The sequence below is a fragment of the Neurospora hispaniola genome (assembly GCF_033458365.1).
Source record: "Neurospora hispaniola strain FGSC 10403 chromosome Unknown B0T23scaffold_6, whole genome shotgun sequence".
Taxonomy (NCBI): Eukaryota; Fungi; Ascomycota; class Sordariomycetes; order Sordariales; family Sordariaceae; genus Neurospora; species Neurospora hispaniola.
In genome coordinates, this window is record NW_026944411.1 from 2,674,409 (window position 1) to 2,701,835 (window position 27,427).

The 27,427-nt window shown below is 50.5% G+C and overlaps 8 protein-coding genes and 1 non-coding gene across 9 annotated transcripts; 3 read left to right on the forward strand and 6 right to left on the reverse strand.

Annotated features, from left to right (window-relative positions):
- Window positions 1-279: 279 nt before the first annotated feature.
- Window positions 280-2,538, reverse strand: B0T23DRAFT_385337 (uncharacterized protein). Its single transcript, XM_062837531.1, has one exon. It carries the CDS (start codon window positions 1,034-1,036, stop codon window positions 674-676), a length of 363 nt encoding a protein of 120 aa, XP_062691090.1. The 5' UTR covers window positions 1,037-2,538; the 3' UTR covers window positions 280-673.
- Window positions 2,539-3,006: 468 nt separating this feature from the next.
- B0T23DRAFT_t278 lies at window positions 3,007-3,077 on the reverse strand. Its single transcript has one exon. It is a non-coding gene; the product is annotated as a tRNA-Gly (tRNA).
- Window positions 3,078-4,774: 1,697 nt separating this feature from the next.
- On the reverse strand, window positions 4,775-6,832 carry B0T23DRAFT_200202 (PLC-like phosphodiesterase). The gene is made up of 3 exons (XM_062833369.1): window positions 6,656-6,832; window positions 6,109-6,600; window positions 4,775-6,055 (listed from the first exon to the last, which is right to left on the reverse strand). Exons 1-3 carry the CDS (start codon window positions 6,668-6,670, stop codon window positions 4,781-4,783), a joined length of 1,782 nt encoding a protein of 593 aa, XP_062691091.1. The 5' UTR covers window positions 6,671-6,832; the 3' UTR covers window positions 4,775-4,780.
- A 3,523-nt stretch (window positions 6,833-10,355) lies between these two features.
- On the forward strand, window positions 10,356-11,087 carry B0T23DRAFT_200238 (uncharacterized protein). The gene has a single exon (XM_062833371.1). It carries the CDS (start codon window positions 10,529-10,531, stop codon window positions 11,048-11,050), a length of 522 nt encoding a protein of 173 aa, XP_062691092.1. The 5' UTR covers window positions 10,356-10,528; the 3' UTR covers window positions 11,051-11,087.
- Window positions 11,088-12,336, reverse strand: B0T23DRAFT_200237 (uncharacterized protein). The gene is made up of 3 exons (XM_062833370.1): window positions 11,672-12,336; window positions 11,532-11,608; window positions 11,088-11,450 (listed from the first exon to the last, which is right to left on the reverse strand). The coding sequence occupies exons 1-3, from the start codon at window positions 12,055-12,057 to the stop codon at window positions 11,125-11,127; spliced, it is 789 nt and encodes a 262-aa protein (XP_062691093.1). The 5' UTR covers window positions 12,058-12,336; the 3' UTR covers window positions 11,088-11,124.
- Window positions 12,337-12,966: 630 nt separating this feature from the next.
- B0T23DRAFT_397917 (uncharacterized protein) lies at window positions 12,967-13,680 on the forward strand (the record flags this gene model as incomplete). Its single annotated transcript, XM_062838321.1, has 1 exon — window positions 12,967-13,680. The coding sequence occupies one exon, from the start codon at window positions 12,967-12,969 to the stop codon at window positions 13,678-13,680; it is 714 nt and encodes a 237-aa protein (XP_062691094.1).
- Window positions 13,681-14,907: 1,227 nt separating this feature from the next.
- Window positions 14,908-17,004, forward strand: B0T23DRAFT_342836 (uncharacterized protein). The gene is made up of 2 exons (XM_062835910.1): window positions 14,908-15,685; window positions 15,798-17,004. The coding sequence occupies exons 1-2, from the start codon at window positions 15,144-15,146 to the stop codon at window positions 16,582-16,584; spliced, it is 1,329 nt and encodes a 442-aa protein (XP_062691095.1). The 5' UTR covers window positions 14,908-15,143; the 3' UTR covers window positions 16,585-17,004.
- B0T23DRAFT_200297 (RNA dependent RNA polymerase-domain-containing protein) lies at window positions 16,688-21,939 on the reverse strand. The gene is made up of 3 exons (XM_062833372.1): window positions 21,900-21,939; window positions 18,616-21,758; window positions 16,688-18,557 (listed from the first exon to the last, which is right to left on the reverse strand). The coding sequence occupies exons 2-3, from the start codon at window positions 21,743-21,745 to the stop codon at window positions 16,792-16,794; spliced, it is 4,896 nt and encodes a 1,631-aa protein (XP_062691096.1). The 5' UTR covers window positions 21,746-21,758; window positions 21,900-21,939; the 3' UTR covers window positions 16,688-16,791.
- Window positions 21,940-23,057: 1,118 nt separating this feature from the next.
- B0T23DRAFT_200518 (D-lactate dehydrogenase mitochondrial precursor) lies at window positions 23,058-25,361 on the reverse strand. Its single transcript, XM_062833373.1, has 5 exons — window positions 24,913-25,361; window positions 24,399-24,798; window positions 23,716-24,333; window positions 23,289-23,593; window positions 23,058-23,223 (listed from the first exon to the last, which is right to left on the reverse strand). Exons 1-5 carry the CDS (start codon window positions 25,258-25,260, stop codon window positions 23,152-23,154), a joined length of 1,743 nt encoding a protein of 580 aa, XP_062691097.1. The 5' UTR covers window positions 25,261-25,361; the 3' UTR covers window positions 23,058-23,151.
- Between the last annotated feature and the right edge of the window lie 2,066 nt (window positions 25,362-27,427).

Here is a 27,427-nt window from a genome sequence, read left to right on the forward strand (position 1 = left end):
CCATATTCCCGACCTGATTTAGTACCGCCCGTCCCTGTTCGTTGTCCGCGAGTCAATATGATATGATGGCTCATGGAGGCTGCCCCGGCTTCCCCCTTCTTCCGTTTACACTGTCACTGGCACTTCCACGATGCGCCCACTAGACTTAGTATGTATCCCACAATCCCACAATGACCCCCTGCGCGTCTGGGTTCAACTCCCGAGCAGACGGTCAACGTCCAACGCCATGGTCGATGGTGATTTGTCCGTCATCATGAACCTCTGCACATCACCCATCGAGATCAAACCACCCAGCCAACAGGAAAAAAATCTTTTGCCAGGGTCTCCGAGGGAAATATTGGCCAACAGGACAAGATAAGACCGTTGTCTGCCCTTCTGGTCATGCTCTCGTTCTCACTTCAACGCCCGAGCAAATCAGGAGATGAGAGCTCTGGTGGATCAAGTCACATCCACTCGGCTCAAACTAGACATCTACCGAACCTATAGCCCAAGCCGACCTCGGCCGGCTCATGATCTCAAGTCTGGGGAGCCTCATGCTAATCCACCTTACTTCGTCGAGTCGTTCTTTTACACATCACCTCAACCCCGCACATCTGGCCCCTGGGTCTGCTCGTCAACCTGACGACTCAACTCCCGACTCGCAACGAGTCCACTGACATCATATTCATGGACATCACTGCTGGCCTCTTCTCCACACTCGAACCGTGATTACCATACTCTCTCTCGATCTTATCCTTACCTTCGTTGGCGTTTTCTGAATCAAACGAAGTTTGGTTATGCCAGCTGTCACGTCTATACCCTCGCAATTCGAGTATCCTGCAACCGCGTTCTGCAGCCCATCAGATTTCAAAGGTACCCAATAAACGCATCGATTCATATGTTTTTGGGCACCTTGGTCTACCTTTTTTTCGGCTGTTATGACCGGCAAGGTGTCACTTGACGTGATGCTCTCCAGACTCCCGGTGGACCGAAGAACAGCGAGCCCAACAATGGGGATCGTCAAGCCCGCCCCTTGTCGGCTTTTCCATCGGTACATTAGCGCCCCTGCATCGTCGTTGTTGTTGTGATATCAACTTTCATTCAGGACCGCCCTCCTGAAACCAGCAACATTCACGGATGGCCTGACAGGCCGCCGATGAGTTTGAAGCTCTATCGGAGTACAATTGAAGCTGTACCGCAACGGGCAAGCCCTGGCGAAAGAGAAGGGCTTAACCCATATGCTCCACCCAGATCTCGTCGTGATGACGATGAGATGCTTCCTGAATGCCAGCGCTGTAGCGAGGTATCTGGCATGGTGACAACCGTGAACCAATGCTAGACTTTTTGCTGAGAGGAAATCCCAGCAGTGGCAGAGCGTGCGATATCGCTGACTGACAAAATTTGCACCAATAGGTCACATGACGTTGCTGACTATTCAAAGATATGCCATCCTCTTTCTCACGCTATGCTTCACGAGAGAGCTTGAAATCGGTTTCAATTCAACACCGGGATCTTGCGTTTGCTATGCAGATTGAATCTCTCCTCGCCGACAACGTTCGGGACGCCTCCAATCTGCCGCCCACCTCGTCCCCGACATGTCTGCACCAAATAATCACACACTGTGTACATGCAGGAACAACTGCAGGGAGGCTTATTCACTGTGCCAGCAAATGATCTGATAATGGAGCCCCATCTTCAAGACCCTGACCGTCGTCAAGTGTCGACACCTCTACGCGAGCATCAAAAAAAATGCCTAGGAGGTTGATGGATACTTGCTCACGAGCGAGTGAGATAGGTCCATGGATCCCTAAACTATGTTGCCCTCCCGGAACCCTCGGTCGTCGGTACTTCAGGGCAACCATGCCCTTCCAGAACCCTCTGTCATGGTTGACAATTGACTCCGAGGAGATGTCTCTCCCAAACGGCGCAAACATTGAGTACCACTTCAAGACGATCAGTTTATGAAGACCTGACGAGTAACGGGAAAAGATCCCAGCCTTTGTGTTGCACGGAAATATCTGGCCACGGGAAACTTCGTGGTCTGCGGTGGCGGTCACGGAAGGATGTGGTTTTCTCCTATCCTTCCTTCCCTTCCCTTCCCTTCCGTCCTTCCTTCCGTCCTGGAACCGGACTGTTGGGAACGAATTAACTCTCAGTCCTCCGCCGTCTACTCCATCATTCCATGGGCTTTTTACTTTCTTCCCTTCTCGTGGCTGTCAGTACGCTAAGTACGCAAACCGGCCTGCCCGATCTGCCCGTCTTGGCCCGGCGGCACCCCGTCTTCCGTTTTCCCCGTCCCATAACCTCACTCGCTCCGTGTCACTCCGATATTAGCCAAACGTCGGGTGCCGTCTTCGATATGAAGGCCGGAAGGGAAACAACGGCCCTCGATCATTTCTGACAAGCAACAACACAAGCAACGGAGAATGATCAACGCCTTGGGAAGGAGTCTCGTAGTCTTTCCGACCTTGTCGAGAAAATTTCAGCAAGATAACATGATGTTGCGTTTTCCCGAGCTTTGTGTTTGCCATGCGGATTGTTGGTAGGAATGATAATGACTGCACAAGTTGAGCAAAGAACTCATAGATGAACTTTGTCGTCATACGAAACTCGAATTGCGTAAGGCACGAGATGTTGAATTAGATTAAAACTCGACCAGAAAAGAAGTAAATAAAAAAATGGAAACCGTCTGGCGGTGAATTGGCCCTGGCACATCGTTTATCATATCGACAAGGAAAGATAAATCTCCAAGAGCACCCAAAACCAAAAAAAAAAAAAAAAAAAAAAAAAAAAAAAAAAAAAAAAAAAAAAAAAAAAAAAAGCAACAAGATTCGTAGTCGAACCCCTAACTATGCTTTTGCTAAACAAATGTTCCGACAGAAAAAAAGGAAGAAAACACCAGACCGGTGTAGGGATACGGAAAAAAGGAGGGATTTGGAAAGGAAAGGGGAAAAAAAGAGTAAAACAAAGAAAACTAGATGATCTCACCTGAAGGGAACCAAGATGCTAGAAAAAATGCAAAAGAAATGCGCCAGCCGCGAATCGAACGCGGGGCCCATCGATGGCAACGATGGATTTTACCACTAAACCACTGGCGCTTAGTGTTGTTATTGCACATATTGTAGGAATATTAAGCCTATAATGGTAAAAACAAACAGTGGTTGTGAGGACAAGATAACCCGGTCTTGGTGGACCACAGACAGTTGCTTTCGGCTTCACCTTCCCAACACAGGCGCAAACAAAGAAAAAAAAAAAAAGGGAAACAGGTAGGGAAAAAGTTTCAATTTCATACCTCTACAAATTGCTATTCATATTGTAGATCAACCTGATAGAGACTCTGACATCCCAGAGGCAGGTGGGAGTTGACTCGTGGCTGTAGCGTTTTCTCTCCAGGGGATTCTTGCTATGTGTGATTCTTCGTTATGAATTTCGATGAAAACCTGAGGTCAAGCATATCGGTTTGCACGGCGAATGAAGCGAGAGACAAAAAAAAGATAAGTAAAAATTGTTCATTTCTTACTAACTTCATCGCCAGTTGCTCCAATTCGAGGACCAACTGCGAGCGAACAAAGGGTATCTGATCCTTTCCAAACACATTTCCCATCCAAGAACTTCATCAGGCAACATCGCTCTGTGTCCAACTGACTTCCAATATCCAACTTGTAAGCCACTAAAATCAATGTAATACCCATACGATTCCACCTGAAATAGTCTTTACTTTGCTTTGCGCATGTCTTCTTCTTCTTCTTCTTCTTCTTCTTCTTTGTCCTTATACCATGCAGTCGAATAGAAACCTGCTACCTTGAACGCCATGCTGAAATGTTCTCCACGCCAATACCGGAGTCAGGAAAAACGCCATATTAAAACATGGATATCAGGAAAACGAAAAAATAAAATAAAAATAGAATGGATGACGACCGGGTGCCGCTGTCATGTGGCCATATGTCACTTCGACCCGACGGCAGTCTCGGCATGTGTCCGGTTTGTCGGGAAGCCCTGTCGAACATTTTTCTCGACCCTGATAAAAAGCTGCGATGCGGAATGTCCGCCGTGTCGGCGGAGTGGCCGACGGGTAAGGGGGTGATAAAGGTCGAGACATCTATATCCCCGCTGCAAGCGGTCGAGACGGATGCAAGCCCAAGCGAGAAGCTCGTTGCCGAAGCCACTTGAGGAGGGCTCTTCAACTTTGAATCTAAAGGAGACACGCCTAGGTTAGCAACAGCTTCGTGAGCCGAAGTAGGGTGAGTTGAATGATTATGAGTGGATGAGAAGCGGGCGAGGATGAGGGTGCGTGTCGAATAAAGCTTGAAGGGGGAGAAAGAAGAGGGAGATTGAAAGTGAGTGGACGGAGCCGGCCGACCGGAAGGAAGCCGATGTCGGTATGCGAGACTCCCGTGTCACACAGTCACACTCGTCCGGGGGAGGTCACTATGTATCCCTCGCTCTCGGACAGAGACTTCTTCCACTCCCAAAAACCCAGCACATTGTTCGAGAGTTTGCTGTCCGGACAACTTTGCCTGAAGCATCCTGCCTGTCATTGTCTCCCTGATATGGAAAGCCAACAGAACATTAAACATGATGGAGAACAAGAAAATGACCAAGGAAGTTTGCCCACGGCAGCGGCTCCATGCATCAAAGTCATCACATCAAAACAAGACAACAAATATTCAACTCAAATGGACAGGTGGACAGTAAAGGTTCAAGCGACCGGTAGTTGTGGTCTGATGACACGTCGTGTGAAGATGGGCAGAAGTTCAAAAAACGTAGGGAAGAAAAACCGGAGGAAGTAAGAACATAAAACTTACCTAACAAAGCTGAGCTCTTCCACAACCCCACTCACGCCCGGGAACTTGAGCGGATATGGATTACGTTCCCAGTCTGGATTCTCGGTTGACTGTGGTTGAGTGATTCGCGTCAAGTCACGCGCCTTGTCTGGATTTTCGACGTGCAACTCCACCTTCACTCGGGTGCGCAGCTTCTTAGCCTGCCGACCCTCAGGTACGGGGATCGACTGTCCTGCGAGAACAGTGATTCGTAGGTCGACAGTCTTTGTCGGTATCTCGTCTTGATTTTTCAGAAAGCCAGTGGGCTTGAGAATCCAGCCATTTGTGTCCGCAAACATGGCATCGTTGAGCATCGTGCCTTCGTCGGTATTCTGCCAGTTCATGGCCACCATCTGCACACCTCGTCGCCACGGAATAGTAGGGTCGGGGTTGCTGCTGTCGAAGCGAAGACCTTTGGGATATATTCGCATAAAGTACTGCCTGTTGTGGTCCATGATCTTCATTCTGGCCTTATCCTGGGCTATCATATCCAGGAACTTGTCCTCGTTAACGCTGAAGATATGGCTGGGAGTTGTTGAGGATAAAGAGTTGACATCGTCAAAATGCTCACTGCGCGTATAAATGGCTAGGGCAGCAAGCATTTCGCAAATTGGTGGTTTGGAGCGCAGGGAGCTGACATTTAGAGATCGCCCACGCTGAGCTTCCTGTATCTCGCCATTGCAATCATCCAGCCGCTTCACCTTGATCAGAATCTTGTCGAGCAGTTGTTCCAGTCGGGGTTGCTGTTTTAGGCGATCGCAGTCCTCGAAAGGCTCTTCGAGAAGCAAACCGGCCCATTCCTCCTTCATGATCTCCACCATCATCTCTTGTTGCTCACGGTCCGCACCAACCTCCAAACTGACAATGATCGGTAGATGATTCGTTACGAACGCCTCTTCTCTAACAGCCTTGCAAACCTCCCTAAAAGGTACCGTGGTTGTCATGGTTCCATGATGGTGCACGATGGGTTCACCCCTCTTGACGGACCCGGATGATGATGATGTGGACCGATCCATACGGTCGCTCAGTTCCTTTGGATCCAGACTCGTGCCGCTGTCTCGGGGAGTTCGCATTGTGTAAAGACCTGGCTGATCGACGCTCAGGCTTGAGCCATGTCGGACACTCGTTCGTGACATGGCGGAAACATTTGACATATGTCGGCGATGTTCCCCATTCGGAGACTTGGATGGGGTTCGTGACGGGGCACCATTCCACACGTCGATTTCGATGCATCTGCATCCGTTCCGTAACACCTATGAGGCCTGTTAGACATTGTTAATAGCGGCGAGGGGTTGTGCATACATACGGCTTTGTATGCCTCTGCAGAACTCTTGGACGATAGTTGGTTTCCTTCCAAGTAAGTGTTGTGACTGCTACTGATAAAATAATTGCTAATCGGATAGGTGAGGTCGATTTCGGTAGGATCCAGAGGTCGTACAGCATTCCATGCTGCCTTGTTGCTGCTCCAAGCCCAGAAGAATTCCTCGAAGGTATACACGTCCTTGACTGGAAGAGCCGTGGTTGTGACACCTTGGGTTATCTCGAAAAAGCGGAGGAGCTTTTCGTGCGTGAGTAGCTTGTCGCTTCCGCGAGCTTCTTTCCAAACCCTCACGGCGTGTTTCTTGAACGCATCGTGGATGTACATGGGTTTGTGGGTAGCGTTGAAGACTTGTGCTGACGAAAGCAGGGAAGCCATGAACAAAGCGGAGGTCGGCTGACTGGGAGAAGCAATTTTCATGGTTGTCATCCTCCGCATAAACGACGGTTTCTCCTTCTTCTTCTTTGCCGTGCGACGAAACTATAGGCAGTTAGTCAATTGCTGATGTCACGGTGCCTGATCAACCAAGACTTACCGGTATGCACGACATTGTTGGAAACCCGCAGCTCTTCAGATTGTCCAATTGCTTTTTTGTTTTTCTCCTTCGTTCGCTTGATGCCTCTCCCTCGGCGATGGGAAAGCCTCAGGGGTCCCGCCCGGTTCGATGGGTTTGGGTCTGGGTCCTCTTTTGAGGATGCGGCTTGGCCGCCCGGCCCAGCGCCCTGGGTGGTTGGGGACTTTAGTGGACGCGCCGAAGATCTCCAGGCACCAGGATTAGGAGGTTCGCTATTGTTCAGGGTGCTGGGTCCACCACGGTTGATACCGGTTGCGCACAGGGGACGTGAAGCTATTTCGGGATGTCGTGCTGGTATCGATGGCTTGGTATCGGGAAAACGAAGGAGTAGAACTAAAGTCCAGGAAACAAGAGAAGGGAAGGGGAAATGGAGAGCAGATGTCAGCAGTTAAGATAGGGACAAAGGGATGCTCAGCTCACTGCGTAACAGAGCCTTGCCCCGCGCGCAACAATCGAGAGCCAATGGATTGATTTTCTAGCAGTGCCAGCGTCCTTGACGACCGTGGCTCTCGTCGGTTGGTGGCCCGGCTTGGTGGTTGATGGTTCGGTTCTAAGCCCAGGAACGTCCAGTCAGCTTGTGCAGAGGCTGCAATCGCCTGGGTGAGACAGGGAGGGAACCCTAGTCACACTGCCTGTGGTTCCCAAGCTAGGCAAGCTTCTCTCGGTGTTGACGCTAGGCCAGCTGGGAATGCAGGTCAGATAGGGTGTCATCCAAACCGGGGGTGGTGAGGCTGGAGTGCCGTTGCCGTTGACGTTGCTCGCCATGTTCGAGTCTTCTGTTTGTTTGGGCGGATTTAACAATCCATTCTTTCCTTTGAACTTTCAGTTGAACTCGCCCAAGACAGCGCAGTGTTGGCTGATTTAATGGTAAGGCATCATGGTTTTCAGCTCGAAGCAGTGAGGAGGTGAAGATGGCGATGATGCCCAGGGCAGGTTGAAAGTTTAGAGTTTAGTGCTCTTTCTGTTGGCTTCTGCTGGCAGTGCAGTGCTCATGGGCTGCAGTGGTGCCTGCTGCTCGTCGTCGACACTCGGGCAACCACGTTCTTTTTTCTGGCAGGATGAAGGTGCGATGCGCACATTCGCCAACCATTGCACAACTGCCACTTGAACTGCATCTCCCCCACAATCTGCCTTTGCCCCTTTCCCCCTGTCCACTACTCTCGACAAGCTCATTTAGCAATGTTTTGGTTTTGATGGCAGGAGTAGTGCCCAAATGCGTTACTTGATTATCTCATTGGTACCTGATCTCCTGATACAATGCAGTACACCGAGCTAAGCAATAACAAAGCCAACTCACAACACCATCCATCTCAAACTCCAGCACCAATCGACAACTCCCATTTGATTCACTGGTCAAGAACCAATGCTGATGCAGAGAAGAATGAAGCATCAAAGGCGGTCCCTGTCTGCCGCTCCGGCCGCTGTGGGGGAGTCTCGGGAGCCCGACAGCACCGCCTCACAGTCATCACTCCCCTAAACCGTGAATCCACAAACAACCTTGTGATCCCCACCGAGAACCCCAAACAAACCCCAATAAATCACCCCCAGAACCCTGACCAACCACGACCCTGATACCCCAAGAGGTTAAACTCGAAGGCCTTACAATAGAAACAGACCACTGTCAATGGCCACAACCCGCTCAATGCTGGCGATCACTACCGTTACAGATTGGCGACCACAACACGAGCTGAGTGATCAACCTTCATCACAGGCTCAGGGATTGTGAGGCGCTACAGCGGCTCGCCAACTCCGAGTTGTGTGGACAAATATCCACATTCAACCCTTGGGATACTACTTGCGACAATATAAATACCATACACTATGCCGGATTGCTCACCTTGTGGTATCATTTGAAGATATTAATAAGGGTGTCGACGGATTTGGCCCGGAGGCCGTCCCCGGGACAGAGTGCAATGCTGACCCCAGCGTGCCCGGTGACATATTTCCCTTCTGGGTCCTTTCTCATTGTTCCAGACCGGTACTCTGTGGGAGTCGAGCCAAAACGGCATGGTCTCGATTTATTGATCAAAACATCTCATGTTTTTTTCGTTTCAATGCTGCTTTTCCATTTGCTTGTCTCAAAGTTCAATGGAGGTTGGGCGACGTGGGACAGTTGTTCGCGCCATGCAGACAGTTCGCTGCCGTCGTTCACAGGCTGCATTGCACAGCCTCCATGCGACCTTCGCCATTGATGAGGCACAGCAACACCGGCTACATGATAAAGCGCTGGACTCAATCGAGTTCGACCATGGTTCTCGGTTTGAAGAACAACAGCTGAAGTTCAAGAGAATAAGGTGCGGGAGATATCACAACGTCATAGGTAACTTATCTGTCAGGCACAGCCCTCTTTATATGGGTGATGACGGCGGAACTCGGAAGATCCGTCCATGCTCCGCAGAAGTCGAGTGTTCCTTGTGGTTGGATCCATTGACCTGTCCTGCCAAACAAAACATAAGCAGAGCCGTGACCGTGACGATATCTGACTGGAGAGTTGAGGTGAAGTCCAAGTCCTACCTGTGTTATGTCCTATGTTTGATCACTTTACCCAAATCCCATCCCCCTTTTCATCGAAGCTCAGCCACGGCAGGAAGGACCGCCCCTTAAATCTCAAAGCCTCTTAGTATGTCACGCACGCTTTGTTCGACGTGTCAGTTATTCTGCAAGAATTCAAAAGCAGAGCGCAACCAGTATCAAGTTGACGAGGCGATGCTGTGAAATCTATGGTAGGCTTCAAGGTTGGGAAATGGTTCCCCGTCGTCGTCGGTGCTCCTGCTTCGAAGCCCCATATTGCAGTGCCGGCCCGCATGAACCGCAAGCATTGGCCGGCAGCTGCCACAAGCACAGACCACAAAAACAGACGCCAATCATCTGGCTCCACACAGAATAACCGCGCCTTACATAATCCGCCGCAAAGATTTAACGACACACAAAACTTTTCCTGCGCAAAGTTTGGACTTGTCAATCTCTCTTCCAACCAGTCAGTCCGACAACGACGACAACGACGACGTACGAGCAACACAGCCTCCAATTCTGATCGAAAGTTCAGAGTTGGGTGGCCGGTGCTGCATCGTATTGAGCAAGCCTACGCTGTATTGCGATATACTGCTCTGGGGAAGGGCCGCAATTGACGCTGACATGAAGTTACTTTATCTTTCGGTCGTCTTTTGGCTTCCTCTCTCGGAACAGTTCGCAGCAGCAACGGCAAGCTCAGTCGCTCGACAACGGGTATGCAATGATGGGGCAATGGGTGGTGATAGCTCATTCACGCTTCATTGCATTGCTCCTTTGCACCAAACATCACAAGGTACGTTTCTTTCACTGCTGTTCTCCCGTACTTGACATACATACACACCCCATATATCCTGTGATGAGAGTAATTTGCGATTGATGCTGCTATGGTGGGACCCTTTCGCCGGGTGTCCTATACCTGGTAGTAATTGATAGTATATTCTTACATATTCTGAGTTTATATCCCGTAACACTGTCATGTTATCGAGAGCAGAAGTTGGTTATTCTGTTGCTAACTTTCTGAAAGTGTTCTAGATGTTACTCTCGTCTTGAAGCTTGTGGTGGATGGTGTGGTTGGTTGGTGTATCCGCGGTTGGATGTGGATCCCTAGGCTTGAAAATAAGATTATTTTACCAAATCAATCCCGCGAAACTGTTGTGCTTGTGATTTTGACGCATGATTGAAAAGCTCTCTGAGTGCCAATGTCAATTGTCATGATCGCATGAACTCGTTCCGGTTTGGAAAGGACATGGAAATATCAGACCGATGTTAACTCCAATGCAGGCACATTCATGAAAACCACAATCGGTTATATCTTTTCTTGAAATGGCTGAACCTCGTTCGAAAATTATTTCCAAGAGTGTTCGGCATGTGGTCAACAATTCGTTTGAACAGGGCCGGTCTTCTTTACATGCCCATTTTTGCGAGAATGTTGATGAGCGTCAAAGGTTATTTGGAGATGCCACACGACAGGTATCGGCAAGCTACCATTGTATGAATATAAGCTCATCCACAGCAACCTCTTTCAACAACATCGGACCATATCAGTTCAATCGGGTATGGTGTAGCGGTAACATCGTTGACTCTCACTTCTCAGGAGTGACTGCTCTCTCAACAGCCCCGGGTTCGACTCCCGGTATCCGAGTCTCAATATTTTTTGGCACATTTTTTTGCCTTTTCACCTTCCACCATCCTCCTTCTTTTGCCTCTCTCTCTCTTCTTTTTTCTTTTCTTTTCCTACTCGCACTTCCAGTTTGTGTCTATCACTGCAGTCTGGTATCCGTTGATACCCGAGATGTCCAACCTCTAAACTCGGTCGGATTCTTTGGTGCCTTCCTCCCACCATGACTTACTTTTAATCCCGACCACTGTAGTGAAAAGGCTCAGGATTCATCACCTCAACCTTCTCGCGCATACGCTTCTCACCTCCCTCCTCTAGCGACACACAAATCCGTCCGAATAATCCACTTCTCGCCCGCCGTCACTTCCCTGCCCTCATGCAACATACAGTCGTTCCCATGCTTATGCAGTAACAGCATACCCGTCTCCGGAGCTACGGCAATCGCTTCCTTTGCCACCTGCCGGTCGTGAGGGTAAAAGACGGTCTCGCCGCCCATGCACCCTTCGCTGGCGGAGGTGAGATAAAGCAGTAAGGTCCAGGTCGTTTTGGCGGGGACTTGTTGTCGGTTCGGGCTTGGGGTATCGTCGGAGGGGGGGAGGGTGAGGGTGATTTTGTTTGAGTCGTCGTCTGCAGTGGGTAGCGTTAATGCGAGTGTGCAGGGGGGGATAAGAAAAAAAAGGGGGAAGAATGTGATTAAGGGAAACGTACAATGCGCATCAAAAAACTGTCCCTTTGTGTATCGGTATATCCTGATGTTTGGGTTCAGGCCAATGACTTCACCACCCCTTTTTCGTTTTTCCAGTTAGCCGGTAACTTTCTTCAAGCTGGGGACAGACGAGGCAACCTACCACAAATGCTCCAACCCACCCCCCATAACTGCCTCCTTCAACCCCGTCTCATACCACAGCCTATCCGCAAACTTCTGATCGTCAATCTGGAACCGATCATTGACTCGCACCGCCATCCCCCGCTTGGGTTTCCCAGGCGTGGTGATCAGTGGGAGCGTGCTCAGGAAGGAGACGTATTCGCGACATAGAGATTTGGGGAAGAAGTTCCGAAGGACGACGACTTTGTCGTCCACGAGCGTGTCGAAGGTGAGGTCGGTGATGGGGAGAGAGGGCTTGAAGGGGGGCCAGGAGGGCGGGGCGCTGCTGGCGGGTGGTGCTGCTGCTGATGGTGTGGAAGCTTGAGCTGGCTTGCCGTTGATTGCTGGGGCTTTCTTTGGTTTGGGCATTTTGACTATGAGGTTTGGTTTCGATGGAGCGTTCTCTGGGTGCGAGGGTTGAGCTGAGATGTTGATGCGATCTGTTCTGTCGCTTTTCGGATGTGGGCCTTCGGGGATGGTATCAGAATGTGAATTGCAGCTTTATACAGTCCGGTTATTTGCGATTTGGATGACAGATAGAAGCAGTTGCAGTTGAGTGAAAGCCTCTCAAGTGTCCACTCCGAATCAATTAAGCCCTGTAAGATGTCATGGATACTTGGTGATGTTGCGAGTTGCTGATGAGTGAGAACTGAGACAGGCCCAGGCTTCCCCACATTTTGGTATTGCCTTTCAGGGTTCAGGTGCCCCACGAAGCCTCACTGAGCGGGCGGGGCCGCGAGATCAGCCCAAGCTGAACCTCCACGAGCTGAACCTAGGATACGGACATGAGCCTTGCTCACAATGGAAGCCATGAGTTCACAGCGCAGACTCTGAGAAGATAGTCCAAGCTTGGAGATTGTCTCCCCATCTCATGCCCGAAAACAGCATCCGAGATACTGCACGACAAAGGAAGAACACTCCGTAGGGTTAGGGTTTGTACCTCTATTTGGCGGAGATAAACCACCACCTGGTCCAAGCGCCAGTGCATGCAAATCTGGGGCAGGCAGGCAGGCAGGCAGCGGAAACAACTTCCATCAAGAGGCATTGCAGACTGCAGGAACGACCGGGAACAGTGGACAGGCTTTTCGTTGTATCCCGTCCCGGGCTCAGTCACTTGCACGCAATCACTCCATCAGCCACCATCCACCCTCAGTTCCACTTTCGCTCCAAGCAATATCAGTGTCAATCCGTCTTCGCTGCTTCCGTTCCAACTCGTTCAGTCTTCTTCCAAGTTCACCACCCACCCAGACCTCTTGGTAGACACACTCATTTTCAAAGATGCCGATTATCTCCAGCCTCATCAGCAAACTGGTCTGGGCCGACGGTCAGCCTCCGCAATCCCCACAACAACAACAACAACAGCAACAATCGACCCCCGCCGCACCGGTAGCAGCAACAACAACATCAACAACACAAACGCCCGTTTCAGCTTCTATCAATGCCTCACCTTCATCCTCGTCAAACGCGGCACGCTACCCACCCGCACAGCAGTGGGAGGAACGTCCTTACCCGCCCGTCTTCTCGGAGCGCTCCTTGAAGCAGCTCGGTCTCTTCTTCGGCGGCGCCACCTTCTTCGCCCTCTCCGTCGCCGTCTCCCGGCGCGCCGTGGCCCGACATCTCAAGGCCTCCAAAATGGAAATCTTTGCGCCCAACATGATAGCGGGCATGGCGCGACCCGGCAACATCAACTCAAAGGCCCCCCGAGACCCCATGGTCGCGGTCGAGGCGCTCAACCTGGCCACGCTCAACGTCATCAGCTTCGCTACCATGGCCGCCGGCGGCACCTGCTGGGCGTTTGACCTGTTGTCGGTGGAGGACCTGAGAAGGAAGGCGCGCAGGACGCTGTATGGCGGCACCGAGGCGAACCTGGATGAGGAGGCGGAGAGGGAGGTCGCTGAGTGGGTGGCCAAGACGTTGGGGATTGATTTGGAGAAGGCGGAGGAGGAGGCCAAGGGAAAGATGTTTGGCGAGGAGGCTGTTAAGAAGCCGTGAACTGGTGGTCTCTGCAGCAGGAACAGCAAAGGAAGTTAACACTACTCAATGATACCCGACTTATCTTTCTTTATCCCCTCTCTTTTCTTCCTCTCTATCTGCACAACGGGTTATTGAAAGACAATTCACTACCTGCACTCGTTTGTTTGCCTATGGATTTTCGGAGCTGTTCCCGCGGATGAGAAACATAGCCAATGGGACATTCCCGGCTTCTCTCCCTTCAAAATCCTTCCTCCCTGTCAACCTGTCTGTGTGTCTACCAATTCAAGAGGGTCAGGGAACAAGAACTACGAAGCCCTCTCTTTGGCCTTTTCAGGGCTTTGTACGCCAGAACCCCAAATCTCATGATATCGTCAAGACAAGGAAATAAGAAGTGGCGTGTAATTAGCCCTGACAGACACCCTGAGTGCTCATGCATGCATTCTCATTCAGGAAAGGAAACGACTGCAACATGTTTGCCGCCTGGCCCAGTGCACCAAACTGTTGTTGAACGAACGAACGATGAACTAGTGTTCTCGAACTCGTGTCTTACATTTTGCGGTGAGTGTGTTGGATAGTAATGGTCTCCTTCTCTTCCTCTCTCTCCCCGCCTTTTTTTCTTCTTTTTTTTTTTTTTCTTATTTCTAATTTCCACCTTTGGCCCCCTCCATCGGGTTTTCTGCCGCCTGCCACATGGCTCACATAGCTTCCCAGCTTCCCTTAGAAGACCGTTTGTCTTGCAACACACACCCTTCCCATCCTCGCCATCCCTTGTACATAAAACTTTCATTGATTGGGCTGCGAACTCGCAGCAAGGGGTCAACCGTTTGAGGTGGCTTTCTTTGGTGTCTGTTGGGAGTGTAACCGCGCTACCCGCCACTCGCGCCGCAACTGCGTATATACAGAGTCTACACACACACACGCATAATCATGTTATGATATTGGACATGATCCGGATATGGTATGGCATGTGCATGTACGTCCCGATCCAGACTTATTCCCGAATGTCTTTCAGATTCTTATCACAATTTAGAATCAACTGCTTAATAGCAATTCGTGATTACGGTTCACGGCAGAAAGCCAGATGCCTAGGGACGCCCTCCCGACGCAGCGACACAGCCAAGCACCGAGTTGGCTGTCTGTTCCCTGAATCACCAGATCGACAAACGGCGTGTGTGTGTGCGTGTGTGACGACGCTTTGACTGATGTTGCTCTGCTCTGGGCATCGAGAGACTCTCAAGTCCGATGGTCTTTGTCTGTTTATTTCCATGTCTTGTTGCTCGTTCCTTGACGATGTTGTTCCATAACTATTTTTGATCTTTAAAGATCTCCTCGCCGTGTCCTTCCATTTTCTGATCGAGTCCATCCATCTTCTTGATCATCTCCACTTCCATCCTCACAACCAACAGTCTCTGTCCAAACCATTTACCCACGCCCCATTCCAAACCCAAACTATCTCCAATATCCTCACCACTTCCATCACAATGTCAATGACGATCCCAATCTACCGCTACCAGTACCGCCCTACTTTTCCCCAACTCTCCGGCTTCAGCTTTAGCCTATCTCCCCCAAGAAACACTTTCCTCCCCCACCACCACCTTGAATCCCCCACCAACATCTTCCTCCAAGCTTCTAATTCCTCAAAAGATAAGCTTATCATCCGGCAAGTGGGTGGACCAGGGGATAACCACGTCCAATGGGTATCCAAATCCGACATCATTCCTTATCCTGACTCAGCTAGTGACGAAGAGTTTCCCTCTTTTGTTACTGATTTGGGTGAAAGTCGAGTTCGAGCTGGTAATCAGAAAGTCAACAGCAGTGACAGCAATGTGGCCAATGACAATGAGAAATCCCGAACAAAGACATTAAAAAGCTACACCTCCCCAATCCACGGCATCGTGCACACAGCAAACTGGGCCAACGACGTGGGCGATCGACTCTGGTTGAGGAGCGATCAACCCATAATCAAGGGGAGGAGGAGTGTCCCGGTGGTGAATTTGGATAAGGGTGCTAGTGGGGAGATCTGGTACGTTTTTCCTTTCCCATCCGTCCGTCTTTTAACTTTTCTTCTCTCTCTCTCACACACACACACGCACACAACACGACCAAAACGGACTAACAAAACAAAAACCTCCCAGTATATCCTCAGTAACCTGGCACCCCCACAAACAAAAACGCAAACTTTCTGGCACCAACGCACTGTCGTCCATCACCTTCATCGGGGCAGAGTACCGCCAACAACAACGACAACAACGGGGTGATGGTGAACCCTTTAGGATGTGTATAACACACGGGCAGAACGAAGAAAATGGAGGAGAAGGCATCATCGAAATGATCCCTCTAAAAGAGCTGGAGACGACGTGCTTTGAGGATATCAAGTCCAAGTCCCCCAAGTCTCTTCTGCCTGCTCCTCAGCACAACAAACCAACTATACCAATAAGAAGGCAAAACGAAACACATGGTATCACATCAAGAAGTTCAACGAAAGAAGGGCCTGCGGTATTTGAAGAGGGGAACAGCAACAGAAAAAGTATGGATGGTGCTGCTGACAACGACGACGACGACGACGACGACGATGATGATAATCTCAGCCATGCCTCCTTCGCGAGCTCAACCAAGGGAAAAGTAGCTTTGGATCTGGTAGCGCGGAGTCTATCGATTTTCAACTTCAATGCTGCAATGTTGGATTTGGCTGCGCTGTCTAATCAGAGTATGGGTATGGATTGGTTCAATGGGAACACAGTAGATGAACCGCCGGAGGCGTCGGATGAGAGTGACGAGGAGGATGAGGACGAGGAAGAGGAGAAGATGTGGAGTGACTGTGAGTCACAGTACTCTGGAAGGCAGTCGGTGATGGAAGACCAGGATGAGGATCAGTATGAGAGGAGTCGAGTAAAAGACAGCGGGGGAGGTGGTGATGTATAAAGTCCAATCAAGTAACAGGTCGATATCAAAGTTTTGCAGGCAAGCATAATCAACTTACATTACTACCACACCAATCCTAAAGCACTGCTGAAAACCTAAACTAACTCAACGATAGACCTGTGATTGCTTCATCAAGTACGATTCAAAGGCTACCAATCAATAGGTAAGCACTGAAAATGAATGTGGTACCAGTGGTCTCAACGCGCCTTAAAGCGCCGCCATCTGTGCAAAACGCACTGTCCATGGGTCCTCGTCAATCTCCAACTCAACCTCCTCAGCCTCCTCGTCGGTTTCCTCGCCATCTTTTTCTTTGATTCCTGCGTCCAATCCCATGACGAGTTCCTTGTTGATGGGACCGCGACTACCAATGTATCCACCACCACCACCACCACCACCACTACCACCACTACCACCGGTAGCAGGAGTGGCAACCGCAGGGGAAGGGGAAACAAACGGATCCTGAATAGCAGAAGCCACAATAGTCCCAGTGAGCGGACTCTCGAATTGCGGAACCCCAATTACATTCGGGTTCGCAGTCGAGTCAAGAGGAGGGGTTGGAATCCTGTGGCCCATTCTGATCACCTGCTCCATCCAAACGGGAGGAGGCCCGCCCTTGACAGGAACATCGCTTTCAACGGTGGAGGCCAATCCAGCGCCACCCGCCTTAGGGGGAGACGCAGAATAAATATCTAGCAGGAGATCTTCGTTCTCCCCAGAAGTCTCCTCAAGCCGAGGTTGAGGTTCAAGTGACAAAGACGAAGCACTGAGGTGACGGGTGCGGTTGGAGTGACCACGGCAGATTGCTGTCTCCTCATCCGTAGGCGGAGGTGTATAGGTAGTGGCAACCGGACCAGCGAGACCGATAGCGAGCTCGGCCTTGGTGAGCGTAAGCGTCGGGCCTAGGAGGTCAACTTGCGGAGACGCAGGAGTGACACCTGGACTAGCTGGAGGCGACTCAAAAGTAAGAAGGTCCTCCTCAGCAACCGGGCTAAGGTTGGAGCTAGATTTGGACGAATTAGAAACATGAGTAGAATCTTCGCTGGAGCTGTTTCTGCCCCGGGCGTCATTTCTCTCGTCTCCATCCTCGTCGTCGTGACTGAAAAGGTTCAAGATCTGACCATAGTGAATGATCTTGCCATCGCTTGTGCGTGTATAAGAAAGGGGGTCACCATGCTCATCCATAAAGTCACTGCTACCACTTGCATTATGTTTGCCTCTGCGCCTCTGGGAAACGAGCGGGACGTCGCTCAAAAGGTCCATATCCTCACTTCCATCGTCAAGTCTCCTTTGCAATACGGCGCCTGCCCTGGCAAGCTCACCGAGCTTGTCCCAAAACAGCCAGGGAAAGCTAACAAGTGGCATGGTCTTTGGTGTAATTCTTCTGGTTCCGAGCCTGCCGTCAGGTCTAACGTGCGGCTGCTTGGCTTCGAAAAGGGCAATGCGAACTTCTTCGAAAGTGACTCTGTACATGGCCGATACGAAGGAAAGGAGATCACCGCCAGCCTCCTTTTTGCACTGATCCTTGAAGTGTTGCTTGAGGGCAGAAGACTCGCGACCGACGTTGTCTTGGAGTTTGTAGTCTGAGCCCACGCGTGGCTTGGACATGATAAATGCAGTCCAGACTTCGAACTCGGTTGCAATTTCGAGCTGGCACATCACGCGGCGTATAGCGGTGTCGTACTGAGATTTGATGCGACGGGCTTTGGTCAGCGTCTCATCCCTAAGAGCGCGACACTTTGTGTGCTTGAGGATGCGGTTATCAAACGGCAGCTGGTAGTTCTCTTTCATGTCGAATGTTTCCCGTTTCACCATATCGTAGAGCTTTCCAAGTGCTGTTACGGAGTGGTAAGTGTGTCTGTTTTTCTCCATGAAATGAGGCCAGGTCTTGGGGTCAAGCCGTCTCGGAAACTCGGCGGCAACACCAGTCTTCACGTAGTCAACAGCCATGGAATGAAGTGAAGCGAGCTCAAGGCCTGTCAGATTGAATGGTCAATAGGTATCTCTTCCAAAAACATGATACAGTTCACTTACATTTCGGGCTCTTCACTCCTTCCACCTCCGCATCTGCTGTCGCCAGATGAGCATGAGCGATCAACGGCAGATTGTTGTATTTCATATACAACACAAAGAAGGTAATCAGGTTGTTTACGGTCGGTTCGGTTGCCAATTCCTTGCCCGCAATGGGTTCACTGATCATTGGGGGATGGGAGCGTTCCTTCGGGATAAGCAAAGGATCCCAAATAACAAAGAAGTCATCACCATCGAGGTCTCCACCAGAGCACATGCTGGGCACGTCTCTGTCCCCAGTCAAGGGGAACACCACCACGTCTCTTAGATGCCGCAAAGCAGGGACATCAACTGCCTCCACCACACGGATATCACCAGGATGGAGAGACGGGTTTCTGCCAACGACGCAGGTTCCAGTAATGACCCTGTACCCGCCATTGACATCATCGGGAATCTGTAGGAAGATCTGTGGAAGCTTCTCACTGGACACGTCTTTCCAGTCTTCGATGACCTTCATGTGCCCTTTCAGAGTGCCAGTCTCATCAACACAGCCGAGCAGGAACGCACTCTTTTCGACATTGAGTCGCGCTTTCTCCTTCAATGTTTTGATAGACCATGATCGCCACAGCTGAAGTAGGGTGCGAACAAAAGGCTCCTGGGACTCCATAAAGCCGTAAGCAAGCATCTCTGCAATGATGGGAGTCATATGGTTTTCATCAATGAACGTTTTCAGGATCGCCGTCGCCTTTTGTGTGTCCTCCATCGCCGCATTGAAGTCGGAAAGTTGCTGCTCCATCATGTCTACAAAGACTTGATCGGGAACACCAAGAGACGAGAGAACGGCAATGATTTGCCGGTTGAGAGTGGCGGTTGAGAACTGCGAGCACCTGACAACCTCAAGGCCATTGAATTCGGCAACGAACTTTTCCTGCGACTTCCGAATATGAACCTCCATACCCTTCACATCAGGCCAAGTTACCAAGACTCCCTTGCAACCTCCCATGCGAAACTGGTAAGCTGACGGCGGCGGGTCAATGCTCCAGTCATGCGCTACGATCTTTGCAAGCAAAGGGGAAATCTTGCCTACTCCATCCGTGAAGCAAAATCCGTCCTTTTCAACATCAGGGATGGTGACGATCCTCGGTGCCGGGATACCAGGCACCAAACGGGTAGTTGAGAAACACTGCCCAAGTCTAGCCGCATACTTGGCAATGACCTTGATATGACTGAAGCGGCCCATCCAGGCTCGCATCATATCGCATGTCAAGTTGCTCTGTTCACAGAACATGAAGGCTCCGGCTTCTCGAATCTGAGAGTTGCCAAAGGCAAGGAACTTCCAATGCCACGGACCCATGGCAACCCCTTTCTCCAATACCCTGTACACACGCAAGAATAGGGGAAGTTCCGCTTCGCCGCTCTTGATACGTCCTTCAAGAACTTCATCGGTGAATTGAATGCGGATAAAGTAGTCTTGTGCATGTCTCCACTGGCGGATGACGCGGTTCGTGGGTTCGACGCAGGGGGTACTGAAGTAGATACGAGTAGGGGTGATGGTGACCCTACGAACCCAAGCGCAATGGTTGGGTATCATGAAACTAGTTGGGAAATAAGTTAAAGCTGCATTATCCTTGAAGAGTTCCATCGGGTCGAAGATACGCTTTCCGGCATACTCATCGGCAACATATTCGAGGATGAGGCGAGCCCGATCTTTGCCGAAGCTGTTGTCATTATCACAAAATTCCATCAGCTTCTCAAGAAATGGCCGGTCAATGTTGTGCTCGTTGATGATTCCTTGCGATATGCAAACTTCAAGCTGATACCGAACATCAAACGGTAGAGAAATACGGGGCGGTGCGGCTAAAAGAGAGAAGTCGTTGCTCCAGGACCGTGAGGAGACTTGTTGAATATCATGGCCGTATCTATCATCCAGAAAATCCCATACCTTTGGCTTTTGGTTGGGAAGTGGCTCGGGAAAGACAGTCAACTTAGTCCTGAGATTCCAATCGAGCAAATGTTGTTGAACTTGATCCCAGACTCTTGTTGATTGTTGATCCAGCTCAATCCAATAGGTAAGCCACCGTCCCAGGTCAATGTACTGGTGGTTCTCGGCGAGTGAAACTGGGTTTCTGCTGAGATCGAGTCCAGGACTAATGTTGACCACTCTCTCCCAGAGGTCATTCTCGCTCCAAGTCAGCCGATTCTCGCCAAATGTCTTTGAGACATCCCTCTTCCTGTACGCAACCGGCGGATCCCGGAGAGTCATGACCAAAGCTTGACGATGCTCCTCACCGACCATGGTTCTGCATAACTCCTTGATGACTCCAAACTTGATCTGGAGCTTGTAATGCTCATTCTGTCTGCGAAAGCCACTAGATTCGCGTTGGTAGTGGAGGGAGAATTTAATCACCAGTCGCATGCGCTTGAAATCGAACTCAAGTCTCAGTAAAGAGTCGGACGAGAGGGTTTGAACGGATTGTTTCTTCATGAATACTGCAGGCTGAACTAAGAGACCGAAAGACAGTGTTGAGGGAAAGACGTATAGAGTTTGCGGGCAAGTGTTGCCGAGCTGAGTCTTGATGGTGCGTTCTTTGCGATCCTCGCGCTTTGGGTCCACTGTCTCGAGAGGCAGCCAGTGGTCGACAAGTCCAATCCTGAGTCTGCAGATGCCTCGACAGAGAAAGTCTGTAGATAGCGGAGGTGGCTCAAAGCGAATCAGAGCTCTCCGGCCACGATCAGAAACATCTTGACGGTCCTCATCAAGTTCAAGGTAACTGATGTGACCATACTCAGAGAAGAGATCGTGAAGGTCCTGGAGTTTAGCTCCAGGCGGCACATCCTTGACGCGAATGGCAGCGGTCCTGGCGCACTTCCACTCCCTGGAAATGAAGACTGGTTGTGTGAGAGAGGGGAGAGATGCGAATGAGGCTGGTTTGCTCCGTGAGAACTGCCGAACAGCGCGAGGGCGAGGCTGGGGAGAGTTGGAGGAGGGTCGCGAGGGGGGTCGAGGTGTTGGTGTGTTCTCTCGATGTCGCTGCTGGCTGGATCTGCGGCGGCTAGGATGCCTCGGACGAGCGTCCTGATCTCTGGGGCTTCTGTCCGGCGAGACAAGAATGGCATGCTGCGCCTGCTCTACCCAGTTGGGTATTCCGGACATGGTTGATATCTGTCTTGGCCACAGTCAGCCTTCAGGTGTTCCTTGAAATAGACTCAGATGTATCGGTTTGTGGGGTAATGGGGAAGAAACCCACGAGGTAAGTGCCTGATAACGTGCAGGTGACAGTTGAGGGGTTGTGCAAGTAGTTACTGACCACACCTCTTCTGTTATTCCTTGGTTGAGTTTGATGTTGCTTGGTCTTTTAGATGGCGAGGAAGGCGGCGAGTGTGGATGGGGAAAGAATCCATGCTCATGGACGAGAAAAGCACTCGTTAAATACCTCTACCGTAGGGTAAGGCATCTGCGCCTCTCTAGACTTTGCGGGAGAGCACAATGGTGGGGTGGTTACCAAGTAACGGATGACGGGAGAAGTCTTGGGACGAAATATTCGGCAAAGCACTGTTGGCCTTGGAGCCTCGAACGCCGGACGGAGGACACCCGTGGCTGTGGCAAAGACAATAATCAGATGATAACTCGCAGAACTTCTCAGCTTCCGTTACAAGGTGTCTTATGTGTACTGGGACGAAAGAACATCGAAAAGGCAGTCTTGAGACAGAGGTGGTGGACAGGGTAGAAGCGACGACAGAAACCGTAGAGGTAGAGGAGGCCGTACCGTAAGCTGGGATTGAGCAAGAAGAATGTTGTCAACTTACAGCTGAAGCTGACTGAGCTGTTTTCCAACTGCTCTTCCAATATGTAAAAGTAAAACAAATGTGAGACTGAGGTGTGGTAATTGCTATTGGAAAAGAGATGATTGACGGATGCTCCGTGGAGATGATAAGATCCGGGGAATACCAGTGGTACCTAGACAATCAATTTGTCAACTCCAAGTTCCTGTTCATGTTGAGGAAAGAGCCCCAATGATCCTACCTCTAGGTACCCACCTTTGGACGGTTGAAGCAGTTGCGAATGCTTGCTTCGTGCGGCCTCCCTGCCGTCGTTCCTTCCTTCAATCTGAGATATGTGATAAGAGAGGGGCTCGTCACCGCTGCCCGTTTATCATCCGAACCCACTGTACTCACGGTTCCGTCGCAACCTCCTCGTCTGGAAGATGGAACTTTCTTTTACGACGCCGGACATCAGATCGATTGATAAATGTAAACAAACCCTATCTCCTCTCTACGGAGTCTCAACCAAACCGAGAAATATATACGCGTGCCGCTTTTCTTGGTATCCTGTGCCTCAGTCATTGATGTATTCATTGCCCTACGGCCTCTGAAACTAAACTCAGCGTTGAAATCAATGTTAAACTGCCACAGCATCCAGTGCAGACAGTGGTTTTGATTCTCAGTAGATGCACTCACTTCCGTGATCCCTTTAGCCATTAACCTTGCGTCTCCTGGTCGTGCTCCTTTTATGGCCACTCCATCGTCTAAACACTAGCGCCTACCTCCTCGCCCTCCCGGTCACGCTCGACGATCAAAGATCTTACCCGGGTTCATAATCCACTTGGGATCCAATGCCAGCTTAATCGATTTCTGTACGCTTAGTTAGCACGCAACCCAGCCCCTTACCCAACTCTCCCGGAGTTTAAAAGACTTACCATGACACCAAGTGTATCTGGCCCGACCTCCCACAATAGTGACTCCTTCTTACCCCAACCAATCGAGTGTTCACCCGTACACGTCCCCTCCATCTCCAGCGCTCTCTTAACCATATTCTTCACGCACACTTCCACTTTGTCCCTTTCTTCCTTCTTCTGCCGGTTGTAAATAATGCTCTCATGGAAGTTTCCGTCACCAATATGGCCCAGGATGCTAGCGAACAGTCCTAAATCGTCCATCTCCTTCTTGCTAACTTCGATGATGTCGGCTAGCCGGCTGAAAGGGACTGCGACGTCGGTGCTCCCTAGAATCACCAGTGGTGTTAGTATTGATGTCTTTGTGTGAACAAACGCCCGGTGATGTTTGTTCCCCTCATTGTCAGGATTTCATCGAACAAGCACAAGAGAAGAAAAAAAGAAAACTTACAAACTTCCTCTCCCTCCTTCCTCAAAGCAAGCATGCTCCACAGACTCTCCTTCCTCGCCGACCACAACAACTTCTGCTCTCTCGCATCCTTGGCAAACTCAAAGTTGCTCCCTTTATTTGTCTTGGTGATTTTCTGCACCAAATCAATGTTCTCCTGTACGCCTGCTTTCGTCCCCGCAAACTTGAAGAAGAGCGTCGGCATCTCCTTCCACACCCGCGGCGCAGTGGCACCACCTATGTTGACTACCTTCATCTGCACCTCGTCCATGATCTCCATGGCGGCGACAGGAATACCCCGTTGCATGACTTCTGCGGCTGCTGCAGCTGCGTCGCGGATCGTGGGGAAGGTGACGACTGCGACAGAGAGCTCCTCGGGGACGACGGCCAGCTTGAGAGTCGCTTCTGTTACGAGACCAAGAGTTCCCTCCGAGCCCACAAAGAGACTGTTAAGATTGTAGCCGGCTGAGGACTTGCGTGGACGCCGGCGGGTCTTGATGACGGAGCCGTCGGCGAGGACCACAGTCAGGTTGATGACCCAGTCTTTCATGGTGCCATACTTGACGGCATTCGTACCGGAGCAGTTGGTGCCAATCATACCACCAATTTTGGCACTCGGGCCTGTGATATTGGTTAGTGTCTTGAGTACTCGCCAGTCTTCATGCTTTTGCGGGCACAATACATACCTGGATCAATGGGAAAGAAGAGACCACTCGCCATCTTAGCCAGCTGCTCATTCAGATCCTGCCAACCAATGCTCGGCTGCACGACAATGTCCATATCGTCCTTGTTGAACTGCACGATCTTGTCCATAAAGGCAAAATCGACACTGATTCCCCCGTAAGGCGCAGAAAAGTTTCCTTCCAGACTGGACCCTCCAGAGTACGGAATGATAGGTACGCGGTACTTGTGACATATCCGTGCGATTGTGGACACATGCTCTGTTGATCGGGGGTAGGCTACCGCAACTGGTAATCCCTCTGGGTTGGATGATGACCACTCCGAATATCCATGAGCGTGAAGGTCATCCGGGTCCGTTGAAATGATGTCCTCGCCCTCAATCTCTCTTCTGATCTCAGCAATAGCCTGGTATAATCAACTTTCGCATTAGTCCAAGCTTAACTCTCGTGACTTGTGAATGGGGTGGGAAGGCAGTGACTTGATTATGACCAGGTCTGGAAAATGGTCACATCAACGTACCTGCTCCATCTCGTGTAGACTTGCATAGTCTAGCGTAGGGTAGATACTATCCATCAACATAGTTCCGGGAAACCCGTTATGCCGAAATTCTGACAGGCTCCAGCCAAGGAGACCGGCGGTAGTGGCGATGACAATGGCTCCTGATACAGGAGGCCACGTCGAAGCCCATCGTGTCTGGCGTGCTTTACCATTGCTACTACCACCGCTCTCTCCAGAGATGTTGCTTCGGACGGCCGAAGTGGTGAATCGCTGGCGGAAGGCAATGCCCCAAGTACTCCCACTGATATGGGGGCCAGCAACAACCCGGCGAATGGGCCTCGCCGCTTTCATGAGGTAGGTTGTCGACATGCCGGTCAGCGTTGAAGCCTGGATCAGACACGATGGTTGAGTGGAGGATTACAGTGCACCGTTATTGCCGAGTCTAATGTTTGAAACTTCACAGTTGATGACCGGTAATATATGTTGTGAATATTCTCGTCTTCTCGGGAGGGGCGAAGTAGCCAACGCCGGTTTGCCCGATGGGCTCGTCTTGTGATGTTTTGTGAGCCTGATGACTGAATACGACACAAACAACTTTGCTTTCTCGATGGACATGAAATTTCGCTTACCTCATGTAGAGTTAGGTCGGAAGAGGGACGGCTCAACTACGCCGTACTTATCAACTCGTGGCTTGGCTCTTACGCACACCTGCACCCGAGGAGAGTACCCACTCCGAAGACTAGGCCGGATTGACCCAGCCTTTGGAAAAGCGTATCCGAAGTCACACACTCAGCTCACCGAACCACGCACCGTGCCTTTGTTGTAACAAGCAAACGACGATCAGTCCGTCTGTGGTAAGGTTAGGTGTCTTAGTCTTTTAAAGGTTGAAGTCAGCTCTAATGAAACCTAGATCTAGAAATTGGTGATGGGCTATGACGAGGTTGCGTGTGGATGACCTGATGACCAAATCGTGATGAATTTATATCGAATGATTAAACTTTTAAGAAAACAGTGTGCATAAAGGGCATACTCGAAGGGTGCTTGTGAAGAGCAAGCAAGAGCCGCTTCCATATGTGGGATGGATGCAGTAGAGAGATGCCGGGACGGAGTAGCTGACAGGCTCAATAAAAGAATAATGTCGGGTTAGCTAGTCAAGCATGATGAACTGCCATCCGCACTACAGAAAGGACCCTAATGTAAGCCAGGTCTGTCCGGAATCTCCAAGGCCTGGGAGAAGGAGCGATAGGGATAGCACCCGTCGTCACCGGTTGGATCTGACGATTTGCAAAACAGGGGCCGCACAACAGGACATGAACGGTGGCGGAACAAGGCAGGACAGAGAGCTTCTTAAGTGGGTATAGGAGTACTTGTTGTTTTCGTGACCAGCTCGGTTTGGAGGAATCAAGGGTATTGAGGGGGTTGTGTGATGTAGTGCATCGTGGAACTGGCGCCGAGGACAAGGAAAAGGGCGGCCGTAAATGAACAGGGAAAAAAAGCATAAAAACTGTCTGATAACTTTAACACTATGAGTATCTGGAAGGGGGTTAGCCAAAGAGATGAGCCTTTGTATTTGTAATCGGCCACAGAGTTGTCGTCTTACGAAAGCCGAGAGGATCTCGAGAGAGGAGTGAAAAGGCAGACAGGTTATCCTTGACCCCACAAAAATCGAGGATCTAGATCGTGGGTACCTCTAAACATGCCCGGTACAAATCTCATCCGGATGGTATAGGGCAGCATCAGGTTAGCCCATCGCTTGGCATTTGCGCAAAGCGTCCTGTTGTAGGAGGAGACTGGGCAAACTGGGTATCAAAAGATGGGGTATTCGTGGGGAAAGGAAAGAAAGACAAATGAGAGAAACAAAGAAGACTCGAGTCCCACATCCTCCCACGCGTAGCTCACATGGCATTGGCGGGGGTAGAGACCGGAGGTCGGCACTGCAGTAGCGTCTGGTAGTGTGCTCGGGCTATATATTTGGCGAGCTAGAGGTCACGCCGCGCTTCAGGTACCTGAATTGGTGTCATCAAGTGAAAACTAAAGATGGACTTGGCTCTGGGTGGTGGGGGAGAAGAAGAATGACATCTTGCGGGCCGAGTTGCTCGGTAGCATCTCTGGAACCCCCAAAAGCGTCGCTTGTCGTCGGCTACCTTTTTCCCTCTGTGCAAGCGGTGCTAATTCGCTCGTTTGCAGTGACGTGCCAGCCATTGAAGTGGAGATTCCTTGACACTTCTTCTTCTGTCAAAGTTGGGATTAGATTGCATCCCAAGGCCAGCGAAATAGGTAGGTATAAGCCATGATTACCGTTACATGCATCGCAATTCCTGAGATGGGAATCTCATTTGGAGATTGGCCATTTCTGAGTCAAGGGGACTACCCGTTAGGTCTTCGTAATCGACCGTCTGACTAGCGGTTGGAAGACGTGATGATTATGGAGGTTACCGTCAATTTGTCCCAATGCTGTCGACACCTATGCAGACGAGTTTGGCGTTCGTTTTCGAATCGTGAGGAATAAGAAACCTGATGATCTACAGCGTCATGA

What these genes read in the sequence shown, in the direction of transcription:
- B0T23DRAFT_200518 (XM_062833373.1), bottom strand. Translation starts at nt 25,260, where the DNA reads ATGTCGACAACCTACCTCATGAAAGCGGCGAGGCCCATTCGCCGGGTT. An exon ending in CTTCTTTCCCATTGATCCAG is followed by an intron (nt 24,334 to 24,398) that starts GTATGTATTGTG and finishes CCAATATCACAG; the next exon opens with GCCCGAGTGCCAAAATTGGT. An exon ending in CAGATACACTTGGTGTCATG is followed by an intron (nt 23,224 to 23,288) that starts GTAAGTCTTTTA and finishes CTAAGCGTACAG; the next exon opens with AAATCGATTAAGCTGGCATT.
- B0T23DRAFT_200202 (XM_062833369.1), bottom strand. An exon ending in CTGCAGAGGCATACAAAGCC is followed by an intron (nt 6,056 to 6,108) that starts GTATGTATGCAC and finishes CAGGCCTCATAG; the next exon opens with GTGTTACGGAACGGATGCAG.
- B0T23DRAFT_200238 (XM_062833371.1), top strand. Translation starts at nt 10,529, where the DNA reads ATGGCTGAACCTCGTTCGAAAATTATTTCCAAGAGTGTTCGGCATGTG.
- B0T23DRAFT_342836 (XM_062835910.1), top strand. Translation starts at nt 15,144, where the DNA reads ATGTCAATGACGATCCCAATCTACCGCTACCAGTACCGCCCTACTTTT. An exon ending in GGTGCTAGTGGGGAGATCTG is followed by an intron (nt 15,686 to 15,797) that starts GTACGTTTTTCC and finishes AAAACCTCCCAG; the next exon opens with TATATCCTCAGTAACCTGGC.
- B0T23DRAFT_385337 (XM_062837531.1), bottom strand. Translation starts at nt 1,036, where the DNA reads ATGTACCGATGGAAAAGCCGACAAGGGGCGGGCTTGACGATCCCCATT.
- B0T23DRAFT_200297 (XM_062833372.1), bottom strand. Translation starts at nt 21,745, where the DNA reads ATGTCCGGAATACCCAACTGGGTAGAGCAGGCGCAGCATGCCATTCTT. An exon ending in AGGAGTGAAGAGCCCGAAAT is followed by an intron (nt 18,558 to 18,615) that starts GTAAGTGAACTG and finishes TCAATCTGACAG; the next exon opens with GCCTTGAGCTCGCTTCACTT.
- B0T23DRAFT_200237 (XM_062833370.1), bottom strand. Translation starts at nt 12,057, where the DNA reads ATGCCCAAACCAAAGAAAGCCCCAGCAATCAACGGCAAGCCAGCTCAA. An exon ending in GGTGGGTTGGAGCATTTGTG is followed by an intron (nt 11,609 to 11,671) that starts GTAGGTTGCCTC and finishes AAAACGAAAAAG; the next exon opens with GGGTGGTGAAGTCATTGGCC. An exon ending in ACAGTTTTTTGATGCGCATT is followed by an intron (nt 11,451 to 11,531) that starts GTACGTTTCCCT and finishes TACCCACTGCAG; the next exon opens with ACGACGACTCAAACAAAATC.